General features: G+C 49.1%; 1 protein-coding gene across 2 annotated transcripts in view; it reads left to right on the top strand.

Moving 5' to 3' along the window:
• Positions 1-16,935, top strand: part of HYDIN (HYDIN axonemal central pair apparatus protein) — a 110,377-nt gene that overhangs the window by 53,550 nt on the left and 39,892 nt on the right. For both annotated transcript variants that reach the window (XM_066583641.1, XM_066583640.1), the window contains exons 41-47: positions 10,253-10,476; positions 10,567-10,701; positions 11,828-12,011; positions 12,333-12,474; positions 12,567-12,726; positions 13,503-14,153; positions 14,355-14,579. In XM_066583641.1, coding sequence (XP_066439738.1) covers positions 10,253-10,476; positions 10,567-10,701; positions 11,828-12,011; positions 12,333-12,474; positions 12,567-12,726; positions 13,503-14,153; positions 14,355-14,579 — 1,721 coding nt within the window. The remainder of the gene's footprint in view (positions 1-10,252; positions 10,477-10,566; positions 10,702-11,827; positions 12,012-12,332; positions 12,475-12,566; positions 12,727-13,502; positions 14,154-14,354; positions 14,580-16,935) is intronic.

Below are 16,935 nucleotides of genomic sequence, written 5' to 3'. Positions count from 1 at the left end.
CCTCTCCTCAGCTTCCATTCTCTTCACCACATGAGGGTTGAAGGCACCCAGAAGAACAGAACAGAATCCCCCATACTCACTCCTTGCAAACACATATATATTAGCTCATCACATGACTAGACAAACTTGTTACATTTTCCAGACATATCCCAGCTACTCTCAGACATTAACCTCTTGCATGCTGCAGCTCTGCAATACACATAACTAAAGACAAGACACTCTGCACAGTGCATCCACACTGAAGACATGACATGTGTGACAATTATGAAGGGGCCAGATATATAGACTTCGGGCCACTACACCAGAGATGGACTATAGGGGCGGTGCAGCATGCTTATTTTGTTTGCAGCCAGGACCCTGCAGCAATTTTATCGATCATTTCTTACATGATGACCTTGGTTGTTTGTATGATCAGTTAATTTCTTTTTACTTTTTAGTGTCATAGGGTGCTGCTATTTTTTGTGTATTATTTTACAGTTTTATCTTACTTTATCCGTTTTTAACCCCTTAAGGACACAGCCTCCCCCCCCCCCCCTTTATTTTTGGCACAGCTGCCTGAGGGCCTGCTGTTTTTTGCGGGACGAGTTGCAATAGCACTATGTAAAACTTTTAAAAATTTTCTAACTGGAGTGAAATGAAAAAATAACTCAATTCATATGACTTCTTGATCGCTTTTTATTACATTTTTTTCTTGGGGACCAAGTGACCAGAAAGGCACAATTCTGGCATAGAGTATTTTTTCTGATAATATTCACCATACAGGATAAATAATCTGCTGCTTTGATAGATTAAAGTTTTATGCACGTAGTGATACAGAATATGTTTTTGTTTTTTATTTTGATTTTTTTTTAATCATAAATATGGGGAAAGCGAGGGCTTAAACATAATTAATACAACCTTTTTAAAACTAATTTTCACATTTTTTTTATTTCCCATAGAATACTTGCGATTGTTTGATCTCTCATAGAGTATAACGCAATACCATAATAATCTATGAGCAATCAACTAGTATTGCATTATACCGTTATCTGACAGGCAGTCCATCATGCCATGGCAATCAATCATGGTAGCCCTGGGGGCCTTCAGAAGGCCCCAGGCTGTCATGACAACCATTGCCTGTGGGATGTTCAGGGCCCCTGAACACGGATCAGGACATTTAAATGCTGCTGTCAGAACTGACAGCTGCCTACGCATCCAAGTGGAAGAATGTCTCAAATCTGGGAGCCACAAGGCTCTGTCCTAGGCCCAGTGTTGTTCAACATTTTTATAAATGATCTAGAGAAGGGAATTGAGGTTTGCCAATGACGCAAAGCTAGTAGGGATAGCTAATAGAGATGAGCGAGCACCAAAATGCTCGGGTGCTCGTTACTCAGGACGAAATTTTTGTGATGCTCGAGGGTTCGTTTCGAGTAATGAACCCCATTGAAGTCAATGGGCGACCCGAGCATTTTTGTATATCGCCGATGCTCGCTAAGGTTTCCATTTGTGAAAATCTGGGCAATTCAAGAAAGTGATGGGAACGACACAGCAACGGATAGGGCAGACGAGGGGCTACATGTTGGGCTGAATCTCAAGTTCCCAGGTCCCACTATTAAGCCACAATAGCGGCAAGAGTGGGCCCCCCCCCCTCCCAACAACTTTTACTTCTGAAAAGCCCTCATTAGCAATGCATACCTTAGCTAAGCACCAGACTACCTCCAACAAAGCACAATCACTGCCTGCATGACACTCCGCTGCCACTTCTCCTGGGTTACATGCTGCCCCGCCCCCCCCCCCCCCCCCCGCACGACCCAGTGTCCACAGCACACACCAAAGTGTCCCTGCGCAGCCTTCAGCTGCACTCATGCCACACGCTGGCCTCATAGCCACACCACCCTCATGTCTATTTATAAGTGCGTCTGCCATGAGGAGGAACCGCAGGCACACACTGCAGAGGGTTGGCACGGCTAGGCAGCGACCCTTTTTAAAAGGGGCGGGGCGATAGCCCACAATGCTGTACAGAAGCAATGAGAAATATAATCCTGTTCCACCGCCATCAGGAGCTGCACACGTGGGCATAGCAATGGGGAACCTATGTGCCACACACTATTCATTCTGTCAAGGTGTCTGCATGCCCCAGTCAGACCGCGGTTTTTTATAAATAGTCACAGGCAGGTACAACTCCGCAATGGGAATTCCGTGTGCACCCACAGCATGGGTGGCTCCCTGGAACCCACCGGCTGTACATAAATATATCCCATTGCAGTGCCCTGGACAGCAGAGCTAACGTCAGATTAAATGCAGGTGGGCTTCAGCCCACACTGCATGCCCCAACCGGAGCAGGGTTTTTAATTCATAGACACAGGCAGGTACAACTCCCTATTGTGAAGTCCCTGTGGACCGACAGCACGGGTGGGTGCCAGGAAGCCACCGGCAGTACATAAATATATCCCATTGCATTGCCCATCACAGCTGAGGTAATAAATTCATGTTTAATGCAGGTGGGCTTCGGCCCACACTGCATGCCCCAGTCAGACTGGGGTTCTTTAGAAGTGGACACATGCAGTTACAACTCCCTGTGGACCCACAGCATGGGTGGGTGCCAGGAAGCCACTGGCGGTACATAAATACATCCCATTGCAGTGCCCATCACAGCTGAGGTAACGTCCGATTAAATGCAGGTGGGCTTCGGCCTACACTGCTTGCCCCAGTCAGACTGGGGTTCTTTAGAAGCGGACACATGGAGTTACAACTCCGTGTGGACCGACAGCATGGGTGGGTGCCAGGAAGCCACCGGCGGTACATAAATATATCCCATTGCATTGCCCATCACAGCTGAGGTAATGTCATGTTTAATGCAGGTGGGCTTCGGCCCACACTGCATGCCGCAGTCAGACTGGGGTTCTTTAGAAGTGGACACATGCAGTTACAACTCCGTGTGGACCGACAGCATGGGTGGCTCCCTGGAACCCACCGGCTGTACATAAATGTATCCCATTGCATTGCCCATCACAGCTGATGTAACGTCAGCTTTAATGCAGGTGGGCAAAAAATTAATTGGATTACACTGTAGGCGAGGGCCCCAAAAAATTGGTGTACCAACAGTACTAATGTACGTCAGAAAAATTGCCCATGCCCAACCAAGAGGGCAGGTGAAACCCATTAATCGCTTTGGTTAATGTGGCTTAATTTGTAACTAGGCCTGGAGGCAGCCCAGTTAAAATGAAAATTGGTTCAGGTGCAAGCTTCAACGCTTTAATGAGCATTGAAACGTATAAAAATTGTTTACAAAAATTACATGACTGAGCCTTGTGGGTCTAAGAAAAATTGCCCGTTCAGCGTGATTACGTGAGGTTTCAGGAGGAGGAGCAGGAGGAGGAGGATGAATATTATACACAGATTGATGAAGCAGAAATGTCCCCGTTTTTGATGGTGATAGAGAACGTAGCTTCCATCCGCGGGTGCAGCCTACGTATTGCTTAGGTATCGCTGCTGTCCGCTGGTGAAGAAGAGAAGTCTGGGGAAATCCAGGCTTTGTTCATCTTGATGAGTGTTAGCCTGTCGGCACTGTCGGTTGACAGGCGGGTACGCTTATCTGTGATGATTCCCCCCAGCCGCACTAAACACCCTCTCTGACAAGACGCTAGCCGCAGGACAAGCAAGCAGCTCCAGGGCATACAGCGCGAGTTCAGGCCAAGTGTCCAGCTTCGACACTCAGTAGTTGTAGGGGGCAGAGGCGTCACGGAGGACGGTCTTGCGATCGGCTACGTACTCCCTCACCATCCTTTTACAGTGCTCCCGCCGACTCAGCCTTGACTGCGGAGCGGTGACACAGTCTTGCTGGGGAGCCAGAAAGCTGTCAAAGGCCTTAGAGAGTGTTCCCCTGCCTGTGCTGTACATGCTGCCTGATCTCTGTGCCTCCCCTGCTACCTGGCCCTCGGAACTGCGCCTTCTGCCACTAGCGCTGTCGGATGGGAATTTTACCATCAGTTTGTCCGCCAGGGTCCTGTGGTATAGCATCACTCTCGAACCCCTTTCCTCTTTGGGTATGAGAGTGGAAAGGTTCTCCTTATACCGTGGGTCGAGCAGTGTGTACACCCAGTAATCCGTAGTGGCCAGAATGCGTGTAACGCGAGGGTCACGAGAAAGGCATCCTAACATGAAGTCAGCCATGTGTGCCAGGGTACCTGTACGCAACACATGGCTGTCCTCACTAGGAAGATCACTTTCAGGATCCTTCTCCTCCTCCTCCTCCTCCTCCTCCTCAGGCCATACACGCTGAAAGGATGACAGGCAAGCAGCATGGGTACCCTCAGCAGTGGGCCAAGCTGTCTCTTCCCCCTCCTCCTCATCCTCCTCATGCTCCTCCTCCTCCTCCTCCTCAACGCGCTGAGATATAGACAGGAGGGTGCTCTGACTATCCAGCGACATACTGTCTTCCCCCGCCTCTGTTTCCGAGCGCAAAGCGTCTGCCTTTATGCTTTGCAGGGAACTTCTCAAGAGGCATAGCAGAGGAATGGTGACGCTAATGATTGCAGCATCGCCACTCACCATCTGGGTAGACTCCTCAAAGTTTCCAAGGACCTGGCAGATGTCTGCCAACCAGGCCCACTCTTCTGTAAAGAATTGAGGAGGCTGACCCCCACTGCGCCGCCCATGTTGGAGTTGGTATTCCACTATAGCTCTACGCTGCTCATAGAGCCTGGCCAACATGTGGAGCGTAGAGTTCCACCGTGTGGGCACGTCGCACAGTAGTCGGTGCACTGGCAGATGAAACCGATGTTGCAGGGTGCGCAGGGTGGCAGCGTCCGTGTGGGACTTGCGGAAATGTGCGCAGAGCCGGCGCACCTTTCCGAGCAGGTCTGACAAGCGTGGGTAGCTTTTCAGAAAGCGCTGAACCACCAAATTAAAGACGTGGGCCAGGCATGGCACGTGCGTGAGGCTGCCGAGCTGCAGAGCCGCCACCAGGTTACGGCCGTTGTCACACACGACCATGCCCGGTTGGAGGCTCAGCGGCGCAAGCCAGCGGTCGGTCTGCTCTGTCAGACCCTGCAGCAGTTCGTGGGCCATGTGCCTCTTATCTCCTAAGCTGAGTAGTTTCAGCACGGCCTGCTGACGCTTGCCCACCGCTGTGCTGCCACGCCGCGCGACACCGACTGCTGGCGACGTGCTGCTGCTGACACATCTTGATTGCGAGACAGAGGTTGCGTAGGAGGAGGAGGGTGGTTTAGTGGAGGAAGCATACACCGCCGCAGATACCACCACCGAGCTGGGGTCCGCAATTCTGGGGGTGGGTAGGACGTGAGCGGTCCCAGGCTCTGACTCTGTCCCAGCCTCCACTAAATTCACCCAATGTGCCATCAGGGAGATATAGTGGCCCTGCCCGCCTGTGCTTATCCACGTGTCCGTTGTTAAGTGGACCTTGTCAGTAACCGCGTTGGTGAGGGCACGTACAATGTTGCGGGTGGTTGTGCAGGGCTGGGACGGCACATCGGGAAAAGTAGTGGCGACTGGGAACTGAGTAGCGCAGGGGCCGCGGCCGCCATCATACCTTTGAAAGCCTCCGTTTCCACAACCCTATACGGCAGCATCACCAGGCTGATAAATTTGGCTATGTGCACGTTTAACGCTTGAGCGTGCGGGTGCGTGGTGGTGTACTTGCGCTTGCGCTCCAACACTTGCGCTAGCGACGGCTGGACGGTGCGCTGAGAGACATTGGTGGATGGGGCCGAGCACAGCGGAGGTGAGGGTGTGGCAGGTTGGGGCACAGGGGGAGAGGCAGCGGTGCAAACCGGAGGCGGTGAACGGCCTTCGTCCCACCTTGTGGGGTGCTTGGCCATCATATGTCTGCGCATGCTGGTGGTGGTGAGGCTGGTGGTGGTGGCTCCCCGGCTGATCTTGGCGCGACAAAGGTTGCACACCACTGTTCGTCGGTCGTCTGCACTCTCAGTGAAAAACTGCCAGACCTTTGAGCACCTCGGCCTCTGCAGGGTGGCATGGCGCGAGGGGGCGCTTTGGGAAACAGTTGGTGGATTATTCGGTCTGGCCCTGCCTCTACCCCTGGCCACCGCACTGCCTCTTCCAACCTGCCCTGCTGCACTTGCCTCCCCCTCTGAAGACCTGTCCTCAGTAGGCGTAGCAAACCAGGTGGGGTCAGTCACCTCATCGTCCTGCTGCTCTTCCTCCGAATCCTCTGTGCGCTCCTCCCTCGGACTTACTCCAATTACTACTACCTGAGTGATAGACAACTGTGTCTCATCGTCATCATCCTCCTCACCCACTGAAAGCTCTTGAGACAGTTGCCGGAAGTCCCCAGCCTCATCCCCCGGACCCCGGGAACTTTCCAAAGGTTGGGCATCGGTCACGACAAACTCCTCCAGTGGGAGAGGATGCGGAACCATTGCTGCCCATTCTGGGCAGGGGCCCGAGAACAGTTCCCTGGAGTCTGCCTGCTCCTCAGAATGTGTCATTGTAATGGAGTGAGGAGGCTGGGAGGAAGGAGGAGCAGCAGCCAGAGGATTCAGAGTTGCAGCAGTGGACGGCGCAGAATTCTGGGTGGTCGATAGATTGCTGGATGCACTTTCTGCCATCCAGGACAGGACCTGCTCACACTGCTCATTTTCTAATAAAGGTCTACCGCGTGGACCCATTAATTGTGAGATGAATGTGGGGACGCCAGAAACGTGCCTCTCTCCTAATCCCGCAGCAGTCGGCTGCGATACACCTGGATCAGGAGCTCGGCCTGTGCCCACACCCTGACTTGGGCCTCCGCGTCCTCGCCCGCGTCTACGTCCTCTAGGCCTACCCCTACCCCTCAGCATACTGTATTACCAGTAGTGCAGAAACAGAATGCTGTAATTAAATGTGCCGCTTATTGGCCTGTGGTTGGAGGCTGACTTCCCTTACGGAACGCACAGCAGATCCAGGAAACAATTTTGCGCAAGCCTGCTGTAACGCTTAGCTGCGTATTAATTAGGACTACTACCCCCAGCAGATAGATACTGTAGGCAGCGTATAATATTATGTATACTGTTTCCCTCTGGCGGGATGACGGCGCTGATGTAACAGAGACAGCAGATCCAGGAAACAATTTTGCGCAAGCCCGCTGTAACGCTTAGCTGCGTATTAATTAGGACTACTACCCCCAGCAGATAGATACTGTAGGCAGCGTATAATATTATGTATACTGTTTCCCTCTGGCGGGATGACGGCGCTGATGTAACAGAGACAGCAGATCCAGGAAACAATTTTGCGCAAGCCTGCTGTAACGCTTAGCTGCGTATTAATTAGGACTACTACCCCCAGCAGATAGATACTGTAGGCAGCGTATAATATTATGTATACTGTTTCCCTCTGGCGGGATGACGGTGCTGATGTAACAGAGACAGCAGATCCAGGAAACAATTTTGCGCAAGCCTGCTGTAACGCTTAGCTGTGTATTAATTAGGACTACTACCCCTAGCAGACACGCAGTAAACTGAAGACAGCCACAGGCAGCCCAAATATAGTATTTTTCCCCAATTTTGTGGAAAAAGCCCACTGCCTATATAGCCTGAATATGTCTTTCCCTGCCTCACCAGTACTGGCCCTATACTCTGTACAATGACTGCAGACTGAGGACGCAATGCTCTGCACGGCCGATATACAAAAAAAAATTAAAAGATGTGCAACACTGCAAAAAGCAGCCTCAACAGTACTGCACACAGTTAGATGTGGCCCTAAGAAGGCCCGTTGGGGTTCTTGAAGCCTAATATAACTCCTAACGCTCTCCCTATAGCAGCTCCGGCATCAGCAACACTTTCCCTGATCTCTGTCAGAATGCATCTGTGGCGAGCCGCGGGAGGGGCCGATTTATATACTCGGGTGACACCTGATCTCCCCAGCCACTCACTGCAGGGGGGTGGTATAGGGCTTGAACGTCGCAGGGGGAAGTTGTAATGCCTTCCCTGTCTTTCTATTGGCCAGAAAAGCGCGCTAACGTCTCAGAGATGAAAGTGAAAGTAACTCGAACATCGCGTGGTACTCGCCTCTAGTAACGAGCATCTCGAACACGCTAATACTCGAACGAGTATCAAGCTCGGACGAGTACGTTCGCTCATCTTTAATAGCTAACACTAGATAAAAGCTTAAACAGTGGGTGGCGACTAACAGAATAGTATTTAACAAGAAGAAATGCAAAGTCCTACATCTGGGCAAGAAAAATGGAAAAAGCACATACAGAATGGGAGGAATTGGGCTAAACAGCAGCACTTGTAAAAAAGACTTGGGTATACTAATAGATCATAGACTGAACATGAGTCAACAATGTGATGCAGCAGCCAAAAAGGCAAACACAATTCTGGGATGTATTAAGAGAAGCATAGAGTCTAGATCACGTGAGGTCATTATCCCCTCTACTCTTCCTTAGTCAGACCTCATCTGGAATACTGGGTCCAGTTCTGGGCACCCCACTTTATAACAGACATAGACAAACTGGAGCAAGTTCAGAGAAGAGTTACCAAGATGGTGAGCGGTCTGCAAATCATGTCCTATGAGGAACGGGTAAAGGATCTGGGAATGTTTAGCAGAAGAGAAGGCTGAGAGGAGACTTAATAGCTGTCTACAAATATCTGAAGGGCTGTCACAGTGCAGAGGGATCAGCCCTATTCTCATCTGCACAAGGAAAGACTAGAAGCAATGGGATGAAACTGAAAGGGAGGAGACACAGATTAGATATTAGACAGTGAGGGGGATCAATGAGTGGAACAGGTTGCCACAGGAGGTTTGGAGTTCTGCTTCAATGGAAGTCTTCAGAGTCTGGACAGACATATGTCTGGGTTGATTTAGTGAATCCTGCACTGAGCAGGGGGTTGGACCCGATGACCCCGGAGGGATGATCATTCTTTAGGTCCTAAATAGGAAAAGTAAAGGGGTCACAACTTGAAAATTTAGTGCTAAGTGCAAACGTATTGGCGCCCCTGTTTAATGTACCAAATCTATTTTTTTAACTTCCTGATGTCGTACAAACATGAAAGCTGCTCTGTGATTGGTTGTTATATATTATACTGCTGAGGTAACATAAAAGCTGCACTGTGATTGGTTGTTATATATTATTCTGAGGTAACATGAAAGCTGCGCTGTGATTGGTTGTTGTATATTATACTGCTGAGGTAACTTGGGCGAGGCTAGTTATATCAGCTAGTATAATTATATACAGGAGATCCCCAGGTTATACCAGCATGGTCCATATCACTATTTAAAGGAGATGTGTATATATACAAGATGTACATAGTATAGTATGTATGTAGTCACATAGACCATGCTGGTATAACCTGGGTGTCTCCTGTATATAATTTTATATGTACAGCTGGTATAAGTTATACATCTCCTGTATATAGTGATCTGGACCATGCTGGTATAACCTGGGTATCTCCTGTATATAACTATATATGTACAGCTGGTATAAGTTATACATCCCCTGTATATAGTGATATGGACCATGCTGGTATAACCTGGGTATCTCCTGTATATAATTATATATGTACAGCTGGTATAAGTTATACATCTCCTGTATATAGTGATATTGAGCATGCTGGTATAACCTGGGTATCTCCTGTATATAATTCTATATGTACAGCTGGTATAAGTTATACATCCTGTATATAGTGATATGGAGCGTGCTGGTATAACCTGGGTATCTCCTGTATATAATTCTATATGTACAGCTGGTATAAGTTATGCATCTCCCTGTCTATAATGATATGGCAGTGAAACAGTATATGTTGTATATGCCCCCCCTAGCTTATAAGTTGGAATTGTGACTTCTAGTGGTACGCCAGTGGTCTAGTTGTAAACTACCAATGGTCTGTCCTTATGATAAGTCATCAATAGTAGATTGGTGGGAGTCTGTTGCCCCAGTCGAGCAGCTGTTCTCTGGATGCCTATAAGGGTTCTATATCGGTCTGTACTGATATTATACAGGGGTTGTGCATCAGTCTATACTGATGCTTTATGAGTGTTGTTTAGTGGTCTATACTGATGTCATATAGGTGCTGCGTCTCGGTTTATACTGATGTCATATAGGTGCTGCGTCTCGGTTTATACTGATGTCATATAGGTGCTGTGTCTCAGTTTATACTGATGTCATATAGGTGCTGTGTCTTGGTTTATACTGATGTCGTACAGGGGTTGTTTTCACTTAGTAAAGTAGTAAGGGAGAAAAGATACATATATGCCCATCCAATTCAACCTGGTAACATAGTAGAGAGGTAATGTAATAAATTGTGTCCTCCAGCCTCGCAGATGGTTGATGCCCCCGGCGCTCAGCCTGGATTGAGTATGGAAGCGCTCGCCAGACATACATCGGAGGGAGGACAAGCTGCCGAGCCCAGAGTCGCCCCTCAGTCTGTCATCTCCCGAGGAAATCGAGGAAGTTTGCCGGCAGCAAAAGGCAAACCAGAGTCTCAGCAGATCTCTGGATACAAACAGCAGCATCTGTCTGAGCAGCCAGCCTCTCAGGTAACTGATTGTACACCGCGCCCGTTGCAATGAAGATTCCCACATGTTTCCTTCTTAGATTTTATCTATGATAAATCACATTTCCTGCAGTCCGGAAGCTCGCCTCTGCCAGGTCCAACGCAGCAACGTCTGAGTGTGAGTGCGAGTGTTGGCGGCGAACTAGGACTGATGAGCTGTGTCCTCCCCGAAGAGCTGCTGCTAGAAATCCTAAGTGACCGGCTCCAGGTACAGACCCTGTCATGCAGACCTTTTAGTGATCCCTGTCATGTACACTGGCCTCTGAGTGATGCCTGTATACCAGTATCTAAGTGATGCTTGTACACTGACTGCTGAGGGACGACTGTCCTGTACACAACCTCTGAGTGACGCCAGTGCACGGACCTCTGAGTGACGCCAGTGCACGGACCTCTGAGTGACGCCAGTGCACTGCCCTCTGAGTGACGCCAGTGCACTGCCCTCTGAGTGACGCCAGTGCACTGCCCTCTGAGTGACGCCAGTGCACTGCCCTCTGAGTGACGCCAGTGCGGTGACCCCTGAGTGACGCCAGTGCGGTGACCCCTGAGTGACGCCAGTGCGGTGACCCCTGAGTGACGTCAGTGCGGTGACCCCTGAGTGACGCCAGTGCGGTGACCCCTGAGTGACGCCAGTGCGGTGACCCCTGAGTGACGCCAGTGCGGTGACCCCTGAGTGACGCCAGTGCGGTGACCCCTGAGTGACGCCAGTGCGGTGACCCCTGAGTGACGCCAGTGCGGTGACCCCTGAGTGACGCCAGTGCGGTGACCCCTGAGTGACGCCAGTACGCTGACCTCTGAGTGACGCCAGTACGCTGACCTCTGAGTGACGCCAGTACGCTGACCTCTGAGTGACGCCAGTGCGCTGCCCTCTGAGTGACGCCAGTGCACTGCCCTCTGAGTGACGCCAGTGCACTGCCCTCTGAGTGACGCCAGTGCACTGCCCTCTGAGTGACGCCAGTGCGGTGACCCCTGAGTGACGCCAGTGCGGTGACCCCTGAGTGACGCCAGTGCGGTGACCCCTGAGTGACGCCAGTGCGGTGACCTCTGAGTGACGCCAGTACGCTGACCTCTGAGTGACGCCAGTACGCTGACCTCTGAGTGACGCCAGTACGCTGACCTCTGAGTGACGCCAGTACGCTGACCTCTGAGTGACGCCAGTGCGCTGACCTCTGAGTGACGCCAGTACACCGACCTCTGAGTGATGGTCATGTATTATTGATACCATTGTTGGTCATTGTACAAGGCTGTGTGAGTTTTATATCTGTGTACGCGGCCATGTATAATTCTCGTGTCTGTTACCCCTCTTCATTTTGTCTCCCCCTCTTCTTCCCTCTCAGTTAAATGACTGCTTCCGCGGGGTGGTGTTTGATGGTCTCAATACGTTGTTTGCCCACAACATGTCGTCTGCGCTCCACATTCTTCTGAAGGCTCTAAATAATCGCCGGCACATATACCTTATCAATCTGCGTCAGGATTACGCCACAATGAAAGCTCGAGAAAATGCCTGCAAGCAGCAGGAAGGTAACAAGGGCCTCCGTGTTATATATCATGAGCTTCCATGTTATATATTAAGGGTCTCCATGTTATTTATCAGGGGCATCTGTGTTGTATATCGGGGATATCCATGTTATATATCAGGAGCCTCCATGTTATGTATGGGGGGACTCTGTGTTATATATCAGTGGCCTCCATGTTATTTATCAGGAGCCGCCGTGTTATTTGCCATGGATGTCCATGCTTGCTCTCCATGAGGACGGGAACCTTTTCCACACATTGTATTTCAGAGTTTGGAAAAGATTGTGTTGGATGGATTTCATGACGGCTTTTCTCTTTCTAATACAGAACAGGAGCAGCTGAAGATTCAGGCTCTGGAGAAAATCAGCATGGAGGAGATGGACGAGGAGGAATACGATCAGTTACCGGCTGAGGAGAAAGCACGAATTGATGGACTGCGTCTCAGGGCCTTGAAGGAACGTAAGAAAAGGTGTCATCTCTTACCTCTCTCAAACTCGCAGTCTGCTCCATCTGTGTGTAACTTCTGGGTGCTAAATGTCTCTGATTCTCTTTGGGGTGCAGAGAGCAAGAAGAAAAGCTGGCGAGAGAGGAGCAGGAGCGAAAGCTGCAGGAAGAGCTGCTGAAGCAAAGAGAGGAAGAAGAGCTGAAGAGGAAGTCCAAGAGAGGAAAGAGCCGTGATTCTGATAAAGATGGGAAGAAGAGTCAAACTGGGAGTAAACAGGTGCAGGCCTCAACACTGTCCCCTGAAAGGCCATCCCCTCTGCTACCCCAACCCTGTTACCTGCACACCCTCAACACTGTCCCCTCTGCTGCCCAAAATGCTGACCCCTCTGCTACCCCAACTCTGTTCCCTGCACGGCCTCAACACTATCCCTTTTGCTGCTGGAAAAGCCGTCCCCTCTGCTGCCCGAAACGCTGACCCCTCTGCTACCCCAATTCTGTTACCTGCATGGCCTCAACACTGTCCCCTCTGCTGCCCGAAACGCTGACCCCTCTGCTACCCTAACTCTGTTACCTTCACGGCCTCAACACAGTCCCCTCTGCTGCCCGAAAGGCCGTCCCCTCTGCTGCCCGAAACACTGACCCCTCTGCTACCCTAACTCTGTTCCCTGCATGGCCTCAACGCTGTCCCCTCTTCTGCATTAAAGGCCGTCCCCTCTGCTGTCCGAAATGCTGACCCCTCTGCTACTCCAACTCTATTCCCTCTGTGTCCCCAACAGTGTTCACTATGCTGCCTGAAAGGCTGACACCTCTGCTGCCTACTCTTCTTTCTCCTACCTGTCCCCTCCAACTCTGTCCACTGACCAAAAGGCTGTCTCCTATGCAGCCCTAAAAGGCTGTCTTCTACACAGCTCCAGTGGCTGTCTCTTCTGCTGACACAACAGCTGTCCCCTCCAACTCCCCAAGTACATTTTTGAACTTATTGTCATTGCCATTGTTGGTGTCTGTACCCTCACAATGCACTGAACCCCTCTGTCTGTAATTCCGCTTTATCAGGCCCCAGGTCTGCTAGCTGTGAAATCAGAACAACGATCAGGCTCTGGAACTGAACGAAAAGTTTCACTGAACCAATCAGATTCTGTGTTGTGTGAGGGCGATGAAGGAAGAAAAAAGAAAAACCGAGAGCTTCTCCAGCATGTGAGTGCCGAGGAAGACCCTGACAAAGACTCTGCTAGTGAGAGTGAGAAGCAGCTGGTGCGGAGGTTCAAGATATACGAGTCCTCTCAGAAGGAGATCCTGCACATCCTGACATTCTGGGACCGAATACAGGGAGTTCTAGTTCCATCTTCCACTGTAGAAGATGGACAGCATGAAGGGGAGGACCAGGCACCCGAGCGGCAAGCACCCTCCGGCAAGAAGCATCGTAAAGACCGAGAACGACAGGAGAGACTGGAGAGGGAGAAGGCAGAGAAGGAAAGAGCGGAGAAGGAAAGAGCGGAGAAGGAAAGAGTGGAGGAGTGCCTTGATAAGCTGAGAACCACAGAGGATGAAAGAGTCTACAAAGGGCCTGAGAAGGAAGGGCAGGAGATCAGGGAGGCAGAGCTGAAGATGGATGTGGGGGTCCCTTTGTATGACCTTCAGGTGTCTGGAGACCCTAACAGCAGTGAGAAGATTCTGAAGAGTGGCTTCTTGCCCTCAGTGGATGAGGTGAGAATATATGGATATGTAGGAGCACACTTGTTGTATGTACACTACCTCAGAATAAGATTTGTTGCAAATGCATCCTGTTGTTAGCCATCCAACATCATCCCATGTACAGAGTGGCTGCATCATGATGCCCCCTGTCATTACCCACCCTACATAATCATGGACGTTGTGATATACTTTTTACTTTACTGTTCCTAACAGGTGCTCGAAGGCCTTGGACTCAGCCTGAATGGTCCTCCCATTCCACCACCATACCTCTTCTCAGTCATTACCTTCCCTGAAAGGAGGACTTTGTTGACTTCTCCAGAGACGTTTGGCCACTTCACCTTACTTGCAGCATCCCACGATGACCCGAATGTGATAACTGAAGATAAGAAGGATTCAGAACCTGAATCTGAGCCCGCACTTACTATCGCCATGCTTAAAGTAAGATTGCCGCTGTCCGTCTGTCTGCCGATGTTATCTACAGTCATAGCCAAAAGTTTTCAGACTTACAGAAATTTTGGTTTTCACAAAGTTTTCTTCTTCAGTGTTTTAGATCTTTTAGTCAGATGTTTCTATGGTATACTAAAGTACAATTATAAGCATTTCATAAGATTTTACATTTTTATTGACAAATACATTAAGTTTAGGCAAAGACTCAATATTTACAGAATTGACTCTTTTTTTTTCAAGACTTCTGCTATTCGTCCTGGCATGCTAAATATCAACTTCTGGGCCAAATTCTGACTGATGGCAACACATTTTTCCTAATCAGTGCTTGTATTTTATTATAATTTCTAGTCCATATCATTGGGGGACACATAAGACCTTGGGTATAGCTGCTGCCACTAGGAGGCGGCACTAAGCAAAGAAAGAATTAATCTCTACTTCCAACTATACCCCTCCTAAAGGAACTGAGCTAAATCAGTTTTAGTTTAGTGTCCGTAGGAGGCAGTCCTCTGCAGGTCTTCAGTCCTTTTTTATTTTATTTTATTTTTTATTTTTTTGCCCTCTAGCTGGGCTTCAGGGTTGAGCTAACTTCCCTGATTGTCCCCAATTGAGGAGGGCTAACAGTTCTGCATCTGACACACTGTTACTCCTTCCTCCAAGAAGACCAAGCAGAACGGAGTGGCGCTACAACTCTGCTTCCTGCCAGCCATGGGGTCACTTGAGGGTCCTGCCTGCTACCCCAAATTCCAGCAATCTGTTACCTCTAAGTGCCAGTCATTGAGACAGTGACCCTGCTGGTGCCCTGAGAGAACTGAAGCGAAGAGGATGAACACAAGGTGAGTAAACGGCATTAGGCACTCCTAGAGCAGTAACTTTACCATGGTCAGGCATAGTATCTACAGTGTCTTTAACACTTCCATACGTGGGAGGAATAACAATGTACCTGCTACAGTCTGCATAGCTGGGCATCATAATTCCAGTAGTTTCTAGTTGTCTGATCACCTTCCATAAATCCGGGTTTATGCTGAGACATAATCTATCAGAATCATATCATGCCCCAAATATCTTCAAAACCACACTGTTATGACCAGTCCCAGACAAATTTTCCTCTCTCCGCAGATCAGGTTGCCATGTACCTGCTACACGCAGGCTTCTCACAGTTAATCCACCCTACAGCATCTTTACATCTCCTAGGACGGAGTATTTAGTTTGCGGTTAATCAATATCTGCTTTTTCGCTTTACCTGAGTGGAGCATTTCCATATGGCACATTGATCTTTTGTTTTCAGACTATTTTTCTTATGTTGATAATGCTCAGCACTAGTATTGATCATATATCGCATATCACTCTATGCTAGAATCTAAGGAATCTGTGTAATGTAGTACCTAATGTCGCACTGTACAATGGAGCATCCTGATATTCAGTCCAGCCTCTCCCACTGGTATTGTTATCACTCAGCCACCTTCTAGTGCGCTGCCACTTAGTATTGGACTAATAAGGTCTGAACCCACTTACTACTAGGGTACCAACCATCCTAGGTGGTCGACTACAGCTTTTGCTTCCTCAATGAGCCTTTCCATGAAACAGTTGATATAGTCCATTACTATCAGTAATGCCTAGAGCTAGTCAATTGCTGGGTACCCCTAACGAGTACATTTCCCCATATTTCTTTTCTTTTACTGATATGCAAGTGTTTTCTAGACTATTGCCAATTTCTTCCTTCCTAGTGTCAGCACAATGGAGCGCTACAGGTATATTCTTGTATTCCAAATTAGGGTTAAGTAAGAGCTGCTCAGAGAATCACAGATCACACAGCATTTGTGTAAATCGTGAATGATTCCATTTATTTGTTAACAAGCCAAAGTATTTATAGTCCTCCTAGACAAAAAAACATTGAAAGTGAGGCTAAAGGTCACCGGAGGGATAAACAACTTCAAAAGGGATTTATGAAACACCCTATGTACCCTCCAAGAACCCGGTAAATCCAACTCGTAGGCTAGAGGATTAATGACTTGCGTTATGGCAAAGGAACCGATAAAATGCAGCGCTAGCTTTACCGAGGGGAGCTTCAATTTTAAATTCTTCGTGGACAGATAGACCTTCTGTTCAACCTGAAATGGCTCAGAAACAGTGGACCTTTTAAAACTATGTAGTTGCATATGACCACTTGCTTCCTCCAGGTTCTTGTGTACACCATTCCAGACCTCCCGCGACTCAATGGTAACAACATCAACAGCGGGACAAACTGTATGTACTGGAATGGAAGTCGACCAAACACACAAAAGAAAGGTGACACCCCCGTCACTATACTAATACGATTATTTATGGCAAATTCGGCCAAAGGTAAAAA

Source organism: Eleutherodactylus coqui, chromosome 11, assembly GCF_035609145.1.
Source record: "Eleutherodactylus coqui strain aEleCoq1 chromosome 11, aEleCoq1.hap1, whole genome shotgun sequence".
Lineage (NCBI taxonomy): Eukaryota > Metazoa > Chordata > Amphibia > Anura > Eleutherodactylidae > Eleutherodactylus > Eleutherodactylus coqui.
The sequence above is the reverse complement of the archived record's forward strand: the minus strand, read 5'-3'. Positions and strand labels throughout refer to the sequence as shown.